The sequence below is a fragment of the Globicephala melas genome, chromosome 9, assembly GCF_963455315.2.
Source record: "Globicephala melas chromosome 9, mGloMel1.2, whole genome shotgun sequence".
In the NCBI taxonomy this organism is placed as follows: Eukaryota; Metazoa; Chordata; class Mammalia; order Artiodactyla; family Delphinidae; genus Globicephala; species Globicephala melas.
The window spans coordinates 14,260,964-14,283,104 of NC_083322.1; the positions used below are offsets into that span (position 1 = coordinate 14,260,964).

The 22,141-nt window shown below is 37.2% G+C and overlaps 1 protein-coding gene across 2 annotated transcripts in view; it reads right to left on the bottom strand.

The window, feature by feature from the left end:
- The window catches only part of UBN2 (ubinuclein 2), a 66,888-nt gene that overhangs the window by 1,390 nt on the left and 43,357 nt on the right, over positions 1-22,141 (bottom strand). For both annotated transcript variants that reach the window (XM_030853960.2, XM_030853957.2), the window contains exons 8-16: positions 21,996-22,125; positions 19,239-19,357; positions 18,618-18,731; positions 17,892-18,035; positions 17,115-17,165; positions 14,778-14,820; positions 9,136-10,686; positions 2,719-2,950; positions 2,197-2,286 (exon numbers count right to left, since the gene is read on the bottom strand). In XM_030853960.2, the coding sequence (XP_030709820.1) occupies positions 2,197-2,286; positions 2,719-2,950; positions 9,136-10,686; positions 14,778-14,820; positions 17,115-17,165; positions 17,892-18,035; positions 18,618-18,731; positions 19,239-19,357; positions 21,996-22,125 (2,474 nt within the window). The remainder of the gene's footprint in view (positions 1-2,196; positions 2,287-2,718; positions 2,951-9,135; positions 10,687-14,777; positions 14,821-17,114; positions 17,166-17,891; positions 18,036-18,617; positions 18,732-19,238; positions 19,358-21,995; positions 22,126-22,141) is intronic.

The following is a 22,141-nucleotide window of genomic DNA, read 5'->3' on the forward strand; positions in this document are numbered from 1 at the left end:
CTGTATAAACAGAATATTATTAAAATGAACTTGGTGACAACATCTAAGGAACTGACTTTTCCATTTATAATGTGGTATTATACCCTTGCATTTGTAGACAGAAATGATTTGACTTGAGGCATAATTAAATTCATAAAATGGCAGAGTGGGATTTTGCTCAAAGAAGCTTTGGTTAATTACCAAAATAAAATACTCATATTAACTGGACTGTGAAATTCTTTAGACCAGGGTTTGGTATGCCACCTCTTTTTATGAATAAAGTTTTATTGGAACCCAGCCACACTCATGCTACATATTGTCTATGACTGTTTTCCTACTGCAATGGCAGCGTGGAGTAGTTGTGATAGACTATGTGGACTACAAAGCCTAAATTATTTACTATTTGCAGCTTTATAGAAAAAGTTTACTGACCCCAGTCTTTAGATAAGGTCAGAAAATGAACATTAACTGAGCTCTTACTATGCACCAGGTACCATGCTAGAAGCTTTAATTTTTTTTTTTTTTTTTCGGTACGCGGGCCTCTCACTGTTGTGGCCTCTCCCGCTGCGGAGCACAGGCTCCGGACGCGCAGGCTCAGCGGCCATGGCTCACGGGCCTAGCCGCTCCTCGACATGTGGGATCTTCCCGGACCGGGGCACGAACCCGTGTCCCCTGCATCGGCAGGCGGACTCTCAACCCCTGCGCCACCAGGGAAGCCCTAAATAAATATTTTTGTTAAATTCTCATAAGAAGCCTATTAAAAACATCTTGTTGTCCTCAGTTTACAAGCAAGGGAAGTGAAGGTCAAACAAGTTAGACTTGCTCAAAGCGGCAGTCCTCGAATTCAAAAATCCCAGCCTGATTCTCAAATTTAGTGTCTCATACTTCAAAATGTTTTTACAATGAAAAATTATAAACTTTTAAATTTCAATTACTTGGAAAATACCGACAGTCTTATTTCCTTTCTCCCTCTGGAACAGTGGTGCTGGCCAGAAAACAAGATAATGTACCTACACTTGGACTATTGGGGTCATGTTGAACCACAAGAATCCCAGGTGTCTAATTCCTTGCAGGTTTCTACCGGTCTGCCCTCAAACATACAGCTCTAAGCCGGACTCATCCTACCAAGCTGTCATCAATACCCAGGGTGGAACTGCCTTAGTCACAGGGCAATTTTCCTTAAGCACTTAAACCTAATCAAGAAGCCCAGGAAGATCAGGACTGTTGACACTTGTGCCTACTTTGTGGTCCCCCATTTGCACAACTGTGGTTTTGTATTCATTCTCTCAAGGGAGAGTCTGGGGCAGCTTGCCACTTAGGTGCTTTAGAGGATTAATTACAACCTATTGCCTCAAGATTGTTCTAAAGCTCCCATTTCCACATTGTGGTCAACTGTAAACTTGTTCAACAATAGTTTTAAATGCAGTGGCCAAAAAGAATAGTGAGGCCCCAGTCAACCTTCCTAAGTTAAGAGAGCAGCTGAGCGGCTCACAGATCCTGAAAATGGCCTTCAGAACAGTATCAGCGTTCTATGGGGGTCAAGTGCTGGTGAGAGCAAGAATCTGGAGGCCAGTGTTGTGTCCAGTGTCCACTATCCAATTTCAGATTTCAGAGCGATCTAGTTGGGCTGCAAATATATAACGTGTACAGTTTAAAATCACGTTAATTTAATCACAGCTAAGAGGCAGAGAAGTTTAATAGTTAAGAATACAGGCCATGGAGTCAGACTTCCTGGGTTTGTATCTCAGATTAAACACTTAACTACCCTATCATCTTGGGCAAGTTGCTTACCTCTGATTCAGTTTCCTGATCTGTAAAATGGGGACTGTTATCTCATTCACAGGTTTGTTGTAAGGGTTAAATTAGCTAATACATGTAAGTAGTCACAAGACTGTCCACTTAGTAAGCTTTCAATAAAGGTCAACTATGATTAATTACCGGACATGACTTTTGTACACTGTCCTATGAATTCTATTCTTTGTCATCATTTCCATATAACAAACATCTTCAAAAAGGCTCTCTGCACGTGTAATAAAAGATCTCCTTTACCTATTTCCTTTCTGTAAGGTGTTTGTTGCCAATAAGGACTCAGTCACATGAAAATTAGTTTTTCCAATCTTTGTCGTTCCCTCACATGGTTTTCAGAAAAGACTTAAAATATATATTTGTAAATTTGTATAAATAATGAAGAGAGGAAGAAACAGGTGGCTTTCTTACCATTAAATGTTTGCGGTAAATGTGCAGGCAGAGGTGAGTGCGAAAGTGTTGCTGCATGCTGAGCTCCTGGCTGTAAACCCTTTAGTAAATCTGAGAGGAAAACAGACTTGTCAGTAATCTTCTTAAAACTAAGATTTGAGCCCTCTTAGATAAAAAATGAAAATAGTTTATCTAATGCAAGCACAGACCTTGACTTCTTAAACTAGAGCACATACGTTAAGAAATATTTACATGTATAAATATAAATGTGTATGCAAATAACCCAGCAAATCTGACTCCCTCTTATAAATTTCATTAAGATAGAAACGTGGAATAGACAGTTCACTTACAAACTATAAAAAAATTTCAGAGTCCAGTAATTTGACTTATTTTATATATATAGATGAAATAAACTGCATTTCTTTTTTAAAAATTCTATAATTTTCACTAACTCCAACTGGACTACTCTCAATTAGTATAAATTTGTGAAGTTTCCTGTTCTATCAAACTAGGTAGCCAAGTAAATAAAAGAGCCGCACTTACTCTGAGTTAGGCTATGGTGGAAAGCGGCTGAGGTAGATCCCGAGGTGGCTGTCACTCCAGCTGTGTCCGTTCCAAAGCCAAGTAGCTCCAAGGGAAACTGGAAGGGCATGGTCACTGGAACAAGGCCACCCAGCATCCCAAAAGGAGTCACATTTTGATTTGTTACAGACAAAGGTGATGTCATGAGAGTCAGAGGTGAGGCATTAGCCAATAATGATGCTCCTGCTGTGGACTGCAGAAACCAGGGGTCAAAATACATAAGAAATCAAGTCTTTAACCTGAATTGATTTATTTTACTTAATATCCTCATGGACACGAGACTATGTCTTACATCTGCTCTAACAGAAACTTTGGGAGACAGAAATGAAGACTGAAGCATAAATTACATTTCAAAGAGTGACCAATACTGGCTTTGGAAATACTTCTACTCAGCTCTTCATCACCAGTTTAGATTTCTTAACTGTTACTGCAACGCCTATATTAACACCCATTCACTCTCTTAATCAACTCATTTCTAACCTTAGATTTCCATGTTTGCTCTCAGCCCCTAGATCTGACACTGGTACTTTATTCCATATAATTTCAACTTGGTCTCTGAAAATGCTCTGTAATTTTACTGTTTGCCTTACAATCTTTTCCGACACAATACCTGCAGCTGTTGTTCTAGACTATTACTCTCTCAGATCCCCCAACTTGATACCCTGTACTTTCATCATAACAGCCATCCTGTGTCCTCCTCACCATTAGCCTTACCTGCCTCTTCCTCAGAAGCTGAACACCTGACCTATGCCACGAATCCCACCCATGCAGAACTTTCTGTGACAAATGTCAAGCACTGCACCTTTTCCGTATTTCCTCTGCCTTCGCAAATATAGAGTCCTCTTACATTGTTTTACAACCACGCTGTTATTCCTGGCTCTTCCCCAACCCCTGGCAAAAACCTGACTTATGGATCTTCCTTTTATTATCAAACTTGCTGAATGACAGCCTCCTTTTTCCACATTATCTAGCCTCTCATTAACCCCTGAAGGAGGTTTCCAATTCCACTACTTTTTTGAACTTAGACTCCCAAGGCAAAAGGTAAATTAGAGAGTGTTTTGACACTCCCGGACCTGGGCTGTGACGCCATGTTTGTGCTTAGAAATACACTAGCACTCATGAGCTCTCATGGACAAATTACTTAAATATACTCTAGTAAGCTAATTTAATTCTTTGAACACTTTTCTATAAAGCAATTAAATAATTTTTTCCCATTTTGACTTTTTTTATGTGTACTTATCAACAAAGATTATAATCAAAATTTCGCAGTATCAGACATTATCTACTATAGTTTCTGCAATTTTGTAGCCTTATTTTATCAACTCAAAATTTCTGTGGTAAAAAACTTTACAGTTCTAAATTTGGTCAAGAAAACTGAATTCTCTGAATATTTGTTAATCAATAATAAGCATTAGCTATGGTCAGTTTTACTTTGTATGTTCATTATTTCTACCAGTAAATTATTAATTAAGGGCTAATCATTTTATTTCTTAGTTAATGAATGAGAACAAGGTAGGTGATTTTCCCATGCAAAAATGCCACATTACATCATATATTTATACACTTAATGGTCCACAGCACTGCTGAACAAAAAAAATGAAGAACATCCTCCCAAAGCTTTCTATTCTGGTTTTTCCACTAGTTCTCCAATAGCCTTCCCTTATCTCCTTTATTTATCTCTCAGATTTATACCTATAGTTCTGAACTCTCATCTCAGTTTCAATGCTGTTTAGCTAACCGTTTAGTGAAGAATTCCACTTGGATATCTAACACTCGCCAACTTGGCATGTCCAGAATTGAACTCATCATCTGCTACAATCACTTCCTTCTCGTATATGTTAAACGCTAGGATCAGTAGTTTCATTCTTTGCCACCACTCTGGCTTGAAACCTTAGTTTTTAAGCATCATGAAATGAAGAACAAGATGAGCTCGCAGTCAACATAACTTTTTTTGTTTTTTTAATCGCAACTTCCTCCCACACTTAAGTACAAATCGTTATCACTTTACGCTTGGACTTGACTATTTTTCTTACTTGCCGGTCTTTCCCCTCTACTGTGCCCACCATGATATACAAAATGGGTGATTTAGGAAAGAATTACTAAGTTAGAAACAACAGTGCTTCTGAAGCAAAAAAAGGATCCAGCATCAATTTAAGAATTAACAAGGGTTCTTTCTTTTTAATCTAATTCTATTTTAGTCTCAGGATAATATGGGGAACACACTCCAAGGCCATGTGCCCCAAGTGGAGCCCCCCTAGTGAGGAACATGAAACACTGCTAATAAGGAGAACTCTTCTATGCTTTTCTGGAGGAGGCTAATGGAAGCATTAAACTGACAGAAAATGCAAATTAGGGCAACTTTCACAATTAAGTAACGTGTATTAGCAATAAAAAATGGCACCACGCCATAAGTATCTAACATTCTGTGCTTTTAAAAACCTTCCATAATCACTTTTGTTTATAAAGCTAAAGTGAAACACCAGATTACCTAAGTATCTAAGTTTCTCTCATAGAAGGTGGAGACCTTCCAGAAGTGGGATATCCCACTGTTGATATCATTTGGAAGCACACAGGAGAAGCTGTCAACATGCAGTAGGCAATCAGTTCGGGATAATGCCCCATAATCAAAAATAGTTTCCATGGCCTCCACATTTCATTCCTAGGGGAAGATATGAACGGGCACCTTGCTCTTCCTGTGGTGGGTATTACATTTTTCTTTTGACGACGTGTTTCATTTTGGTGAGTACATCTGTCCCCCATTCTCTACAACACCCAGAGTGATCTTTTGAAATATAAATCAGACCATACCACTCCCCTCCAACAGCTTCCCACTGAACAGAAGTAAAAGCCCAAGCCCTTACTGTAGCCCACAAGGTCCTCCATCACATGGTTTGGAGTTGATCTGTGATCTCCTCCCCTCCCCATCCTTCCCTGCTGTCTAGCCATGCAGGCCTGCAGGTCGTCAGGCTCTCTCCTATCTCAGTGTCTTCACATCTACCATCCCCCTCTTGCCTGGGCTCTTCGCTCTTCTCTCCAAACGGCTGGCTCCTGCTCATTCAATTCTCAGCTCTAATGCTGCCTCGTCAAAGAGGCCTTCTCCATCTCCCTGATCCACGTTAGTAGCAATCACACTTTAGCATATTACTGTTTTATTTTATTTTTATAGCGCTTAAAGTATTTTTAAGTACTTGTGTTTTGCTTATCTTCCTGCCTAAAATATCCCTCCCCATGAGAGGAGGGATCTTGATTCACCCCATTTCCCCAGCACCTAGAAGAGTGCCTGGCACACATTAAACACTTAGTAAACATTTGCTTAGTGAATTATTTTGGGAATTATAAAGTGGCAAAGACAGGATTCACAGAAAATCAATAAGCTGAAGGGCAAGAAAGAACAGGAAAGCCTTGAGTGGCAAGTTAATAAAAAGCAGGTAGAGATAATAATGTGAACCCAGAAAGACTTTAACTTTTGCTAACCTCAGGACCTGTCATGTTCACATCTGCAAACAGCTAAAGATGTCTTTCAGAAAGGAGTGGAATAGTTTATAGGCATAGATAGGAAACCTGTTTTTAGTGTTGGCCAGCTAGAAGGATAGGATCTAGAGGCCACAAGGTAGCTGATAAGACTTCAGTGAGATGCTATGTTAAAAAAAAGAACCTTAGGTTGACCAGAAGTTAGAAATAACCTTATTCAATTACTGATCTTTTCCTCAGTCAAACCAATAAGAAAGACAAAAAGGATCCGATATGAAGGCAGAAACACTAAGGTCTCCAAATCAGAAAGCCATTCGGAGAGGAAGAAAACCAGGGAGGAAGTAGTTATATTTTAGAAACACAAATTTTGCCACATAGTTTCCTTGCCAACAAACCAATTGGTAAACAACAAACCAAGTTGTTCTTCAGGGATAAATGATCAAATATAGGAAGGTTTCCAGGAAAAAAAAAGAACTGATAGATTCTGGAGATGACAAAAGACAGAGGGAGATTTAACTTTAAATTCAAAGAAAACAAAGCAAGTGGAAAAACAGCAATTTTTAACTACAGGAAAAAAGTCCAAAATTTATAATTGAAACCACAGTTAATGACACTTAGCTCAACAGAGACAATATTTTACATAGTCACAGATTTAACCAAAAGTTGTAATTTTAGTCTTTGAAGAAAATGGGAAAGGTAAAAGTGAGCTAAAAGCCTTATTTATCACAATGAGAAGCTGAAAGATAATACTAAAATAAATAGTCTTCCATTCATTCTTATTTTTTGAAAACACAATTTTTAAAAAACACAAGAGAAAAAGCTAAGAGAGTTAAAAGTAGTTGACACTAGGAAGGAGGATCTGGGGCACGGAACTGCCATTTCGGTTATAATCCTCTCACATATTCCTGTAATCAAATTAAAGATTGATTTCAAAAACAGTCAACATTTTAATAAAGATAATAAAACAGGAATGTGGACTAACTCCTAGACCTTAGTTATAACTCAAATTTTAACATACAATCCCTAATCGTTTTTTTTTAATTTCTGATAAAAGCAAAATCATATAGATAAAACATCTATTTATCCTAGATTTCAGTTAATGAAGTATCAGTTAATTGAATTTTGTTCTATATTAGAATTCTAGAATTCATTCATTCCTAAGCCTACTTTAGTAAAGGCAGAGTGATGATTTGGGTTTTAAGTGTATATTGAATACCAACACTTAGCTTGTACTGAGTAGCAGAGACCCTCTACAGACACCAAGGGAAACGTATTTCATTAGATGTTCCTATTCCACATAAATAAGAGGCAGTACAAAGTTAGAGCACTTTCTTAGACAACAGAATTTCAGACATCAATAAAAGTCATATTTTCAAAGAATAACTGAGAAGCTAAGAAATAACATCATAAATGTTATATTTTTTTAAAGCTTCTTATGAAACAGAATATTATGTAAAATCCACTTTCTTGAAGAGTCTAAAAGAGTTATCAGGAAAGTATCAACACTGGTGGGATGATGGGTGGCTTTTCTTTTCTTTTTTTCTGAATTTTACCTACTGCGAACATGGATTATGTTTCAGGGGAAGGGAAAAAAGTTAAAGAAACCAAATCAGTAAAGTGAAGACAAATCTGAGAAAAGCCTCAGAATACAAAGAAGTGGCAGATAGATGGAAACAATAACAGAGAAGATGATATGAAAGGCAGAGAGATGGAATATATGAGTGCTAAAGAGTTCTCAAAAAACCTAGGCCAATGGATCAGAAAACATAATAGAACAAAATATTCTTGAGCTGAAAAAATGGGCAGGTCTGAGATTGAAAGATGTTACCATTTTTCTAGGTACACAATTAATGAAAACTAGATAAACCTAGCCATTATCTGGGAACACTTGATTTTCAAGAAACAAGAGAAAATGTGATTAGCATTTAGGCAGAGAAAACACATTACTTATAAGGGAACAAAAAGTCAGAATTGCCTCATACTTTTTTATAACCTTAATTAGTAAGTAAGGGTCAGCGGAGCAGTATTTACAAAACTTGGAGTTAGTGACCCAAGAGTCTTTATCAACTCAAGTGTGGCAGCACAGAAATTATCAGGTATGCAAGAGCTAAAGTAAAACAGCTTTCACATTAGCCTTCTTGAAAAGATTCCTTGAATTAGGTACTCCTGCTAAATGAGAGATAAATTTAAATTAAAAACTCACAAATGGGAAAAGTGTGGTATAAATGGATTACCGATACTAACTTGACAGAGAATTATATATGAATAACTGTAAAATTTGTGCAAAATAAAAATTTTATTCGAAAAGACAAATGGTTAGAGGAAAAAAATAATATGAATGTCTAAATTTTATTAAATAAAAAATTATGGGGCTTCCCTGGTGGCGCAGGGGTTGAGAGTCCGCCTGCCGATGCAGGGGACACGGGTTCATGCCCCGGTCCGGGAAGATCCCACATGCCACGGAGCGGCTGGGCCCGTGAGCCATGGCCGCTGAGCCTGCGCGTCCGGAGCCTGTGCTCCGCAACGGGAGAGGCCCGCGTACCACCAAAAAATATATATATATATGAAAGTTGGCAGGAGAAAGGGGACTAGGATGGGGAAAAGAAGAGACATGTGAAGGTATGTTAAAATCATAAATGACTATTTTGTTCTGGACTTTAATAAGGTACAGTTTTAAATATGCATTTTAGTTGTGTTTTTAAAAAATTTTGAAAGCATGTAATAAAAAAAATCCACATCCCAACAAAAATTTCATTCCCAGGTGTCTCCATCACTGTGATGTCAACATCCATAAGTTATAAGTCATCATAAACAACTGATGATATTATAATAAAGTCATTAAATTGACTCACAAGAGAAATTACACCATCTTACACTTTATCACGTGAATGTATCTAACATACATACCTGCACACTGGCTGTTACCACTGACGACCCTGAGGCAGAGGATGGTCTATGTGGAGTAGACAACGGTTTAGTAGCACCCTGTGTTCCACTTCCTGTTCCCCCAGATAGACTAGTCCTATTAGCTCCGCTTGAGTTAAGGTTGCTACCTCTGCTGGCCGGTACATTCATTGCAATTCCACTCAAGCTATTCTTGCCGACAGTTCCAGTGGATGATGAGTTTGTTAGCTTTGGAGGGGCCTGAAGATTTTTTGTAGATGGAAGGCCTGAAGTGCGATTAGAGGGCAATAAATTCAAGGTGGGAGACTGTCTGCTGATGTTTATTCCACTGGGCTGTTTATGGACTGGGTTGTTACTGCTAGAGTGGCTACTCTGGGCCACTAGTGCATTTGGACTGGAAGAACTTGGGGATACAGTAGGTTTGGGAGTTGGGTTGGATTTAGAAATAAGTTTAGTTGATACTGAAGGCTTAGCTGACTGAGAGGGCTTGGGTGAGGCAGAAGGCTTAGGTGAGGGCAAGGGTTTAGGAGACGTGGCAGGTTTCGGAGATGCGGCAAGTTTTGGGGATGCAGCCATTGAGAAGGGAGATTTGAAACCCTGCGTGGAGATTTGTGACACCATTGCCTTGGCTAAATAGTTACTGGAGGTAGTGGTGCTAGGTACTGTCCTAGAAACCAGGGAGTGGGACCCTTGAGAACCATTTCCAGGTGTGGGAGTAGATAAGGGAAGGCGGTACATAAGTGGCTTATCTGAAGACTTAATAAGTGGGGATGAACAGGAAAGTTGGGGATTATTACTTAATTTCACCACTGGATTGGTCTGTGATTTACTAATAGTTGCTTGTAATGGAGACACATAGTTCTGTTGGACAGCTGAATGCTGGTGCACCTTTGTTACTTGTGTTAACGAAGAAGCATCTTGGGCCTCTGATGTTCCCAGAGCGTGAGAGGAGGCAGCAACTTGGGCTTGGGAAGAAGAGGAGACATGGGTCTGCGAAGAGGAAGAAGCATGAATCTGGCTTGACCTCTGTAGTCCTTGTTGAAGTAGCCTGGCTGGCAAAGGTTCTAAGGAAACTTTAGGGTTCTGAATTGAAGAACCAGCAATAAGGCCTGAAGAGATGCCAGTATGAGCTAAATCCTGGGGTTTCTTTGGTACTGGCCCTGTGTGGCCAGCAATAAGACTTGATGAATGTGCGGTCTGAGTAGAATCTAGTTTTTTGGGAGTAGCCAGTGGCAGTTTACTCATGATACTTGCTAATTTTTCCTCTCTCAGTCCTGGACGAGGTTTTGCAGTTGGCATACTTATCCTTGAGCCAGATGGAGGGCCCTTGTTCCCGTTGTTGATAACAGCTAAAGCTTCAGAAACAAGATCCAGTGCAGGTGGATGAAAAGAAAGTTCTTCATCTAGTGAGTCATCAAGGCAGATCGTCTCCTGGGCCGGTGTAGAGCTAGAACTGGTGGAGGCCACAGCAGATGTGCTAGAGCTCGTTGAAGGGCCACCAACTGAAGCCACCAAGGATGCAGGAGTTTTCTGGTCCTTTTTTGGACTACACTCCTAGCATAAACAGCATTATGTTGGAAAAACAAAAACGATTAATCAAAAATTACAAAGTATTAGATTTTAAAGGACAAAGGAATTCTCATAATTAAAATTCTACTAGAAATCTTATTTAGAGACTGTAAAAACCAAAATAATTTTCCAGAGGGTAGAGCTCCTAACTGAACTGTCCTCAAAAGCCAAAGTAACTGATGTATTGCACACAGCTGCCACATCTTAGTAAGCCATTCTAAGAAGGCTTAAAACCAAGCCAAAGGAACATTCATATACTAGGTCTACTACTAATGAAACCTCCTCTCCCCTCACCCACCTCTATCAGATCTTCAGATACTATTCCGAATCCATTTGTTCAGAGACTATTCTCTTTTTATCCTCCTTATACCTAGGAGAACTTCTGCCTTTATCTTTTTTATTTGTATTTTTTAAATCTTTTGGCCACACCGTGCAGCATGCAGGATCTTAGTTCCTCGACCAGGGATTGATCCCGAGCCCCCTGCAGTGGAAGTGCAGAGTCTTAACCGCTGGACCGCCAGGGAAATAGAATCTTAAGGTAGAATCTTAAGATTCTACCCAGGGACTTCCCTGGTGGCACAGTGGTTAGGAATCCGCTTGCCAATGCAGGGGACATGCGTTTGAGCCCTGGTCTGGAAGGATCCCACATGCCAGGGAGCAACTAAGTCCGTGAGCCACAACTCCTGAGCCTGCGCTCTAGAGCCCACGAGCCACAACTACTGAGCCCATGTGCCACGACTACTGAAGCCCGCAAGCCTACAGCCCATGCTCTGCAACAAGAGAAGCCACTGCAATGAGAAGCCTGTGCATTGCCACGCAGAGTAGCCCCCACTCGCCGCCAACTAGAGAAAGCCCGTGCACAGCAAAAAAGACCCAACGCAGCCAAAAATTAAAAAAATAATAATAAAAATAAATTAATTATATATAAAAAAGATTCTACCCATCTCGTATAGTATGGTTTGCTACGATACTGGCCCTCACTCTCTGCTTCCTTGCATTTCGGCCTCTTTGTATGCCTGTCCTACAGCTACCCATAGGCAGCGCATGGAGAAACTGGTACATCAAACTGGCAGAAGATTCAATTCAAGCACACTTAAATTACCTTTTCTATTCATTTTGGTAGAAGTCATTTGTAATTTAGTCCACACATATTCACTATGAGCAAGGCACTATGCTAAGAAAGCAAGAGCATTAGGAATTAAAACTTGGAATACCTAAGAGAGAATATTTTCTGTTTTATCAAAAAAAATTAACTTTCTTAAAATTCAAGGAAGAGATATGAGAATTAGGGCACAGTTTAAAATATTCAAAGAGCAAAAGAATTTAAAAAGTATCTTTCTCGGGCTTCCCTGGTGGCACAGTGGTTGAGAGTCCGCCTGCCGACGCAGGGGACGCGGGTTCGGGCCCCAGTCCGCGAGGATCCCGCATGCCGCAGAGCGGCTGGGCCCGTGAGCCATGGCCGCTGAGCCTGCGTGTCCGGAGCCTGTGCTCCGCAATGGGAGAGGCCACAACAGTGAGAGGCCCGCATACCGCAAAAAAAAAAAAAAAAAAAGTATCCTTCTCTTAAGAAAAATATAAAGTACATGACTCATTTTATATTTATGATTAAGAAGAAATAAAACTACATAAAAATCTTTTCCAAGTTTCTTCAATTAGTTTCATAAAAACAGACAAATCCAAATAAACCCAAACCCTTATATTATACATTAATTTACACCATGACAGCACTTCCTCTAACTACAGTAGGGAAAGCATGGAGAGAAAGGGTCTTTACCACCTACTTTCTAAGGCATTAGAGTAAATAAGAATAATAAATTCTTATTTCTGTTAAGAATGCCACTACACTCTTTCTTAGCAATTTCTCTAAACTTCTATTCTAAAAAGTCGTGATTGAAAACCTCAATACCTTTTAGAAGTCTGTAGCGTAACTACATTAAGATCAAAATTGTCTGCTAAGATGAACAGCTAATGCAGATGAGACATGACTGCACTGACATGCCAACCAATCACATGATTAGTGAAAGCTGCATTACTATAAAAAGTACAGAAACTGAGAGTGTATCAAAATAACATTGGGAGTGTTACCAGTATAAAACTGCCATTTTAAGTAACTTTCTTTTAATTTTTCTTTAATATTTTTTTCTTTACAAAAATAACAGTAAATCCAGCCAAGAGAGTACTGTGTAGATTTATATTGGTAAATTGTTCAGGATATATATTTGAGCCGAAAAAGCAGATTATTCCATTTATATAAAATCTTAATTCAATCTGGATAAATGAATGACTGGATGGGCAGATGGATAGATGGTTAGATGGATGGATGAATGGGTGGAAGGAAAGAAGGAAGGGAGGCAGGGACAGACAGCCAGAAGAAGGGAGGGCAGATGTGTACCACAAAGTTAGGAGCTTTTTATTCTGTGTGAGCAGAAATTTCTGGATACTTTTACTTTCCTCCTTCTTACTTTTCTGTATTGTTTGCATTTTCTCCTGCAAGCATTTCCTTATATTACCTTTATAACTGAAATAGGTATTTAAAGGTCAGCAGGGCAGGAAAAAACCGTATCTGCAATACAGTTTTTCCATTTGGGGAAAAGGAAAGGGTAATTTAATCACAAAGAAAGGAACAAAACATAATTCCCCTGTACCATCCCAGCACACCCATTATTAGAATTCTGGTAAATTAATCATATGTTTAAATAGATGTATCAAAATTTAACCAACCCTTTATGGTGGGTATTAGGAGTTTAAAAATAAAGTCAAATGTCAAAACAAAGCATGAAGTCAATAGATTTAATGAAATACTGGCTCCATATTATTTGGATTAGAAGACAAAGCAGGTTAACTAAAAAAAAGAAGACTATTTAATCTGTGTTCAAAGAGCCTCTAATACAATAAATTAAGAAGACCATGGAGTAGCAAATGTTGACCTTCTGGCCCTAACCTCACAAGCAAAGAAACTCTATTCAAAGAGATGAAGGCTATGGGAAACGTCTAAAACCTACAAGTTGTGGGCTTTCATTATAATTTTAATTTCAAATGATTATAGTTTTCACTTCTAGAGGTTATGCTTGGTTCAACTCTGCTTTGTCTACTTTGATCGGATATTTTTTGTCCCCCCTTCTACTTTTTTAAATATTAAAAAACTTAAGTTACTTTGTGTTCTAAATCTAATAAATCCATCACTTGCCCTTCTTAGGGATCTAATTCTGTTGGCTGTTTCCACTGACTCACTCACAGTAACTTATTTCCTCACGTATTCTGTATTTTCAGATTGTAAACTCATGTTTGACACAGTATATATGTGATAAGCCTTTGAGGCCTGGGATGAAGGCACATTATTAAAGAGTGAATGTGATTTGCCAGTGCCCTGGGTTAATACTAATCTAACAACTTTAAGTTATTTTCGTAGCTTGAGGTTTTCCCAGTTCATGCAGGTTGTGTAAATTAAACTCCTAATCCAGAGAAAAATTTCAGGGAGGATTTCTTCTCCTAATCCAGAACCCAGGCCAAGATACACAAATTTCTTAGTCTTTCTGCTGGTGAATGGATTTCTTTTCCAGTTCTTTCTTTTACTAAAAATGTTATCCTTTGAGAGTCCCAGGTTTACGGAGAGTTTCATTCCAATTCCCAACCTATTTAAGTCTAAGAAAATCTTATCTGCTGTGCTCTGAGAAGGTGATAGGAATCAGCAAAGGCACCTAAAGGCAACTAAAGTTTCAGTGACAGATTAACACTCTGGCAGCTTCTTCTTTGTTTTGAGCTTTAGGAATTTCTCTTACATATTTATATTTGCAACCTCAGCGATGCTTCTGAGAGATATTTGTCATATTTTATTCAACACTTCTAAGTAGTAATAAGCCTTACAATTTAACTAATGTATATAAATTTCCCACTGCCACAAAGTCATCTCTTCTCCCAAATACAATGGTTTTAGGATTTTTACAATGTTTGAAAACACCCATCTTAAGAGTATGGTACCTAAAATACACGTGAAATACCATATAACCTTTTCATCATAAGGATGTATTTCAACAGTCACCAATTATCACTAATTAAAGATTTGGTTCATTACTTACCTTCACTTTGGGTTTAGGTGCAGGAATCACCTTTTTCTTTGCCCTAAGAGAAAAGATTAAAAAGGAGTCCATTTCAGGAGCAGTTAAGTCACTCATTAGGAAATGGTAACATATAATCTTGTAATTATATGGGTAAATAATTTCTTCTATTTGGGAAGTTCTCTGAAGGAACTATATATAAGTTATATAAGTGCTCAGTTTATATGTGAATATACAGCAACATGTTCCCCAATTTCAATTAACTAGAATAAAGGCCAAACCATTAGTAAAATGTGAAATGTGGATGATAGTTTTTTAAAAATTTAAATGTAAATACTCCAAAAAAGAAATGTTAAATAACTCAAAACAGGCTAACAAAGCTGCCTAAGGAGACTTATTTCAAAGAATTGGTAAGAATTTGTAATTATTTATAGAATAAGAGCTTCAAGGAACGTTAAACTCAAATTAAACCATGCTAAGAAGTTGTAAATGAGATACTGTTTAAAAAACAAAACAAAAAATCCTCAAGTTTTTAAAGAAAATTATTTTTAACATAATAATTTAGATAAAAAATTTCAAAATGACAGAAAAAAGGCAATAAAAATACCATGGATCCTTGGAACCTTTGGGAACCAGTGTGGAGAATGTTTGAAGATTTAAAAAGGGTTGAAAAGCTAAAATACCTCACATGTCAGAATATTTCGACTTCACTAAGTTAAAATGCCATCAATTAAATTAACAAGTATCTTGATTAAAATCTACAACTTCATTAAGGCAACAGTAATATTCATGACTTTCAGGCCCATATTATCACACAGATTCCGACTTTCTGATACAAAATGAAACATAAAGCCATAATAATGAGGCTACTAAAAAAGAAAAAAAAACTGAGGTAAAGGATCTATGTAAACACTTGCTTTAGAATTAAAGGAATGAATTATTTATACTTGAATTGTAACGTGATTTTAGAACTATAGGGAAATTAAAGGCCTGAAATATTATTGACACAAATACATATAAAGGCATAAAAAATACACATACCCCCCCCTCCGCGATATCTAAACCACCTGCAACAAAGTAAACCTATAATGTATGAAACCAAACTACTCCAAATTTATACCCAAAACAACAAAACTAGCAAGATCTGAAAACCACACCAACTCAATACATCTCTGATGGTATACTAACAAAGTGTCCTTCCTAAAAGCTGTAAAAAATTCCACCTACAGGGGGCTTCCCTGGTGGCGCAGTGGTTGAGAGTCCGCCTGCCGTTGCAGGGGACACGGGTTCATGCCCCGGTCCGGGAAGATCCCACATGCCGCGGAGCAGCTACGCCCGTGAGCCATGGCCGCTGAGCCTGCGCGTCCGGAGCCTGTGCTCCGTAACAGGAGAGGCCCACGTATCGCAAAAAAAAAAAAAAATTCCACCTACTATAACTGTATACAAGGAGAGGGGGAATTTTGTAACATTACCCAGATGTTAACCAGATCTCTTAATGGAATACTGAACTACAGTGCTCGGTAACTCAGTGACTTGCTAATTTTATATTTTATTAACCCTTAATACTACACTTCTAGGCAATAGAGAAGTAGCCTTAAGTAGTAGGTAAAAATAAAATCCTTGTCAAATTAACCAGTATTCACCCAAAAATGTAACCACAGAAAAAACTTGCCTTTTCACTAGAGACCTTAAGTTGTAGGTAAAAATAAAATCCTTGTCAAATTAACCAGTATTCACCCAAAAATGTAACCACAGAAAAAACTTGCCTTTTCACTAGAGACCCTTGCCTTTTCACTAATTAATTCTAAATTAATTCTTTAGTAATTATCAATACATCACTAATGAAAGATTCAGTTTTGGACAGAGGGAAGGACATGAAGAGTATGTTAATTTTGTAGAATAAAACACTGCAAGGCAAGGCTAGGTAGGATATATACAGAACTGTCTTGGAAAGCATGAGGATAACAGATTACCTTTGTAGATGGTCATTAAGAGGGAAAGAAAAAAGTATACAAAACAACTGGAGGGCAGATCCTCCAGGAACAAAGGAAACCACCAGAGCCTTCCTGTTTACATGGCTTCTCACTACCAGATCTCAGGCCAATATGTTACATTATGGATTCAAGTTTTTAGAGGCTAGCCTGAGAAGTTCTTTAATAGATAAATGTGTCCTGAGGTCTACAGAGTCAACAGTTTAAACGATTTTTAAAAACAAAAAAGCAGTGGTAAGACAGAGATTGTATAAATGTATGTTTAAGTTCTATTTTACCTAGCATTTAATAAATGATATTTTTGTTTACTAAATATCATAATGTGAATAAATATAAATGAAGCAATCTGGAGTCTGCATTTACTCACGGAGCAGAAGTAAGATGATTATGTACACTCCGACTTTCCTTAAAAAGCATTCTGGAAAAATTAAAAGGACACAATTATTTTTCCACAGCAGATAATAACATGATAATCACTTTGTCATTTTAATCATTTAATATTCAATAGGCTACTATTTGCTTTTTTACCAAATAAAGACTTATAATGGTACAGTAAATTCAATAACCTATTTTATGGGAAGTGTTATATTACCTCTTTATTTAAATCTTTTAACAGATTTCTGTTGATTTAAGATGAATACTTCAGGATGACAGGTTGAGACAGCCAAGTCTATTAATTTTAACATTCTTTACTTAACTCTTTAAACTGGGCTACACTTAGTTTTAGAGATACCACTCTACATTGACTATTTTCAATAGCACTAAGGCTGTGCCTCTTTTTCTACACTCTAAATCTTGTACTCAGTTACTTATCTTCATGATACCCATATAAAGTTCCCCTTCCAAAGTTCAAAACTTTCTTCCCCCCCTCTTTTCTCTTATTAGGAAATTCACGTGCAAAAAAGAAAAAGTGGTCGGTTAAAAAAAAAAAAAAAACACCTTTATGTGTATCTCTATGTCCATGTGACTAACTGTTTTGTCTTTTGAGTGAGTGAAGCTTTCAAAGCAGACATCATCTGAGATGACTGTAAAGAATGTTAAACACACTAGGTTCTTAGGAAAATGAATGTCATATGTGTGTGTATATGTCTTTAATAACAGCAATAAAAAAGTAAAATAAAATCTAGGATGTCATATTTCTTACCTTGCCTGCATCCAGCCCTTAGGCCACAATGGTTTCACCTCTGTCTCCATAAAGGATTTAAGATAATCCTCAGCAGACTGGCTTTTATTTGGCTCTAACTCATAGCATCCCAATTTGATCTCAACAAGGTTACATAACAAAGTTCTAAACAGATTAAAAATATATATTTATATATAAATCTGACTGCAAAATTGTAGAAAATTAAGCTTGAAACAGATTTTTTAAAAGCACACAAATCTGACAGCAATAATAAAGACTATTATCTGAAGAATTCAGAAGATGACATGAAGATAGATAATTTCTAACATATATCATTCGGTGTACTATAGCCAAATTTCCAATATGAGATAATTTCCTTTGATACCTTTAATCCAGGCACCAAAGATTAAAAGGGATAGTCCTACAACTAAACCCTCCACTTGGAGTACAGAAATACTGGTAAGAAAGATGACTGGTTATATAAATATATTTAGTACTTCACCTCTGAAACCAGTATGACTTACTCAATAATAAGATTAACTTATAAAAAGTACTATAGGTAAATAAAAGTGATAGAACTCTAAGGATATTAGAACCAAATTAATTTTCTCTTGAATAAATTTTTCCTACACACTAACTTTTGGTTGCTTCTATCTAGTTTTCCATTTACTATCGATTCTTTTTATGAGAAACCTTACTTCTGCATCAGCTATTTGGTTAAAAGTGAAGGTTTTGGTTAAATCTTACCTAATGGTGTCATCCCAGTGGAATTTCTTCCTTGGTCCTATGACACGTTTCCCTGGTTTCTCATCATCATCTTCCTCAGATCCATTTTTTTCTCGTTCTTCATCTGTTTGAAACCTAAAAATGAAAACTATTTTATGAAGCAAAGTTTCAACCCAACACTGCCTATAATATGCTCCTTAGATACTTGTTGAATTGCTTAATTGAATGTTAACTCAAAAGACAGGGTAAATGAGGAGTCTACCTTTCCACATAATACTTTGAAGTTGAAGTGCATTATAAAGCGCTCTGGTAAATAAGGTCTTCAAACTCTAATATAAAGGCATGAACACTTATCTTTTGTATCCAACTTCAACCAGTCAAGTAGGTCAACATGTGAAATGTCTGACCAGTGTCAGCTCTAGCTTTGATCACATCCATACACTAAATCAAAAGACCTTTTGCCTTTCACACCAAAGCAGTTGAGTGGGAAGTGACTTGCCATTTAGAAAATATATTCAATTATACCACTTCAGTGGTTTATGTGGATTTCTACTTGGTGATGAAGTCCACTTAAGACCAATCTCTAACAGCTACAAGTATTTCTCAAATGCAAAAGCCAGTCCAAATAGAAGAGGTACATACTTGGCACACTTAGCTTGATTACGAGCCTGGCAGTCCTCCTGGTATTTAAATAGCTGTTCAGGCATGACATTGCTAACAGCCAGTTTCAGTTTTTGCAGAGGTTCTCTTAAACGATCATCCTGAGGAAAAAAAAACACTGAAAGTTTTTTCAAACATATTTACAAAACTTATTTTGCAAGCAGATCCTCAGAAGATGAAATTTGGGTTTTAGATATTGATCACACATTTGAAATGTTAGCATATTCAAATATGGACATTACTTCTAAAATGCTGACTTTTCATAATGCACACTGTATATAATAAAATTAGGATAACCCTACTTCCCAGAAAGCCAAGCAGAGTCCCAGTTTTTGCCTGTTGCCTCAGCATAATTATTAATAGTGCTCAATTACACTCTTAAAAATACTCCAGTAAATTATATGGACACTTTAACTGTAATAAAATGATTAAATAGAGAACAAAATCTACACTGTGCAGACTACTACCAGTTAATCCCCATTATGATGGGGAACTAGTACCACAAGAAGAGATCCTGCTTTGGAGGACCGGAATGCACAATTTGGTTTGGTGACTACCAACAGAATGTTGGCATCCTGTTTTCTTGTTTATTGTTAGTAACTGTGACTTAAGTTGTAAGCAAAAATGCAAGGTCAAGGCCAAAGTGAAAGAGGACAATGGGAGACTCTTATTCATGTCGGTTCAGGGCAAAAAGAAAAGTAGGTTTGTATCTGACAGCTTTAATCAATCAATTTATTTATTTCATCTTGCAAGTAACAAAATATATATGTAGCTATTTAGAACATACTCTTATTACTGTCATAGGTGCAGAAATATTAGACTTTGCTTTTCTTACTGACACAACTGTGTTTAAAATGTGATTTTTGGTAAGGAGAAGATTTTTAGGAATGCAATTATCATGTTATGGCAGGTGTGTTTTACAAATTAAAACATTTTATTAATAACATTAATTTTATTAATAAAAACAAAATACAAATATTACTAACAAGCATTTTACTTATTTCATGCATACCAATTAATAAATATTATTGCACATATGACAGTGTCTGCTATAAAATCCCATTTAAAAAAACGGAAGATCCAGTATCATGGTTTCTGGGTGATCTCATCTTAAGAATTACATAGCTGAGACTATCTGCTTGGGAACAATCCAAATATACATCAACAGTAAAATGAATAACTGAGATATACTCATACAATGGAATACTGTACACACAGCAGTAAAAATGGAGTTCCCCTGCATGTAAAGACAGATAAATCTGAGATGCATAATGGTGAGTGTAAAAAAGCAAGCTGCGTAAGAAAACAGACACTATTGCTCCATTTATACGAAGCTCAAAAACATGTCAAACCAAACAATATAATGTTTAGGGATACAAAGGTACATGATTATACCATATAAAGAAAAGCAAGGGTTAGATAAATGTCTTTCTTCCATAGTCAACATTCCATAGTCAATGTCCAGGCATAGGCACAAAATCTGAGACCTCAAATAAATTTCATTTGTTCATTAACCTGCTTTGAATTGAGAAAGAACTACAGTTTCTCAATTCAAAAGAACTATTTTATTAGTAGAAGTATAGCACCTTTAACAAAGAATTCTATGCCTGTCAGATCACACCCACTGCGGTGACCCAGAGCACCACACTCAGTCCCCTATCTGTACCATGCTGTGCTTTGCGACTCTAACCCCCCGACCAGAAAAGTTCAGACTGACTCAAAATAATACCACCAGAGTTTTCACCCCAAGAATATGGATTGGGATGAGAAATCTACAGTCAATCTCTGTGTGTAGCTTTTCTGTAATATAAAACCTTGGAAATAAAGAAAACTTATCTGCAGATGCACATAAAAGGATAAAAGTGAGATAGGGCAAGAGAGGTAAAGAGAAACAGAGTTAATTCAGATTATCAGTTCCCATTCCTTCCTGGTTGCATTCTTGACCTTAATTCCAGGAAATACCTTTATTCATAGAAAAAAAGTGTTCTTTTTTTAATCTTAAACTGCATCCAAGTTATTTTTTCTATAACTTGCAAGTTGTAAATATTTTTAAAATACATAGTCAAACAAATCATTAAAGGAAGAGTAATCAGGACAGTGAAGGTACTGAAGCCCATTTTATATGAAGTAAAGAAAGGGACATAATTTGTGAATAAACGCAAAAGGAGAATTAGGACCAATGGGATGGAAAGCACTTGGATTTGACTCAACATATGCAAGAACTTCCTGATATTGTAATGAAATAAGTTTCTGATCACTGGAAGCATGCAAACTTGCACAATTACTTAGAGGCACTGTAGTCGAGAAGAATCTAGCAGAACATGGATGGTTACACTAGATAATCTTTAAGTTTAAGTGCAACCCTGTGATTCTTTCCATTGGTCTTTATGTCAGTGTGAGCATATCTGTATAGGTCCATTTCAGGAATAAGAAAATTGAATTATACGTATGTCAGATTATTTGTTGAGGGCAAAGTTGTGTCAGTTGTGGAACTGAGGTTAATTTACCTAGTCCAAGAAGCATTAGAAAACATTATGTCTCATCTAAACCTCTCAATTGATGAAAAGCAATTTTTTCCCAGGGGATCCAACATGCTATGGTTACTAAAGAACATCCTATGGTTACTAAATATGTACAATACAATTATAAAGCAATTAGTATGCAAAAGCAGCAAACAGAAATCAGTCTCCTTTCAGGTTATAAAACCCCAGAAGCAGGTATTATTGTTCCTCCTCTTACCTGGACATTGAGATGTAACTTCTTTAGACGTTTTACCAGTGTTTCTTTATTGCATGGCACAAAAGCTTCAAGGTGGGAGTAGACACTGCTACGAATGACAGGGCCTAGTTCCTGCAGCTGTAACTCAATGCTGACCAAAAACAACA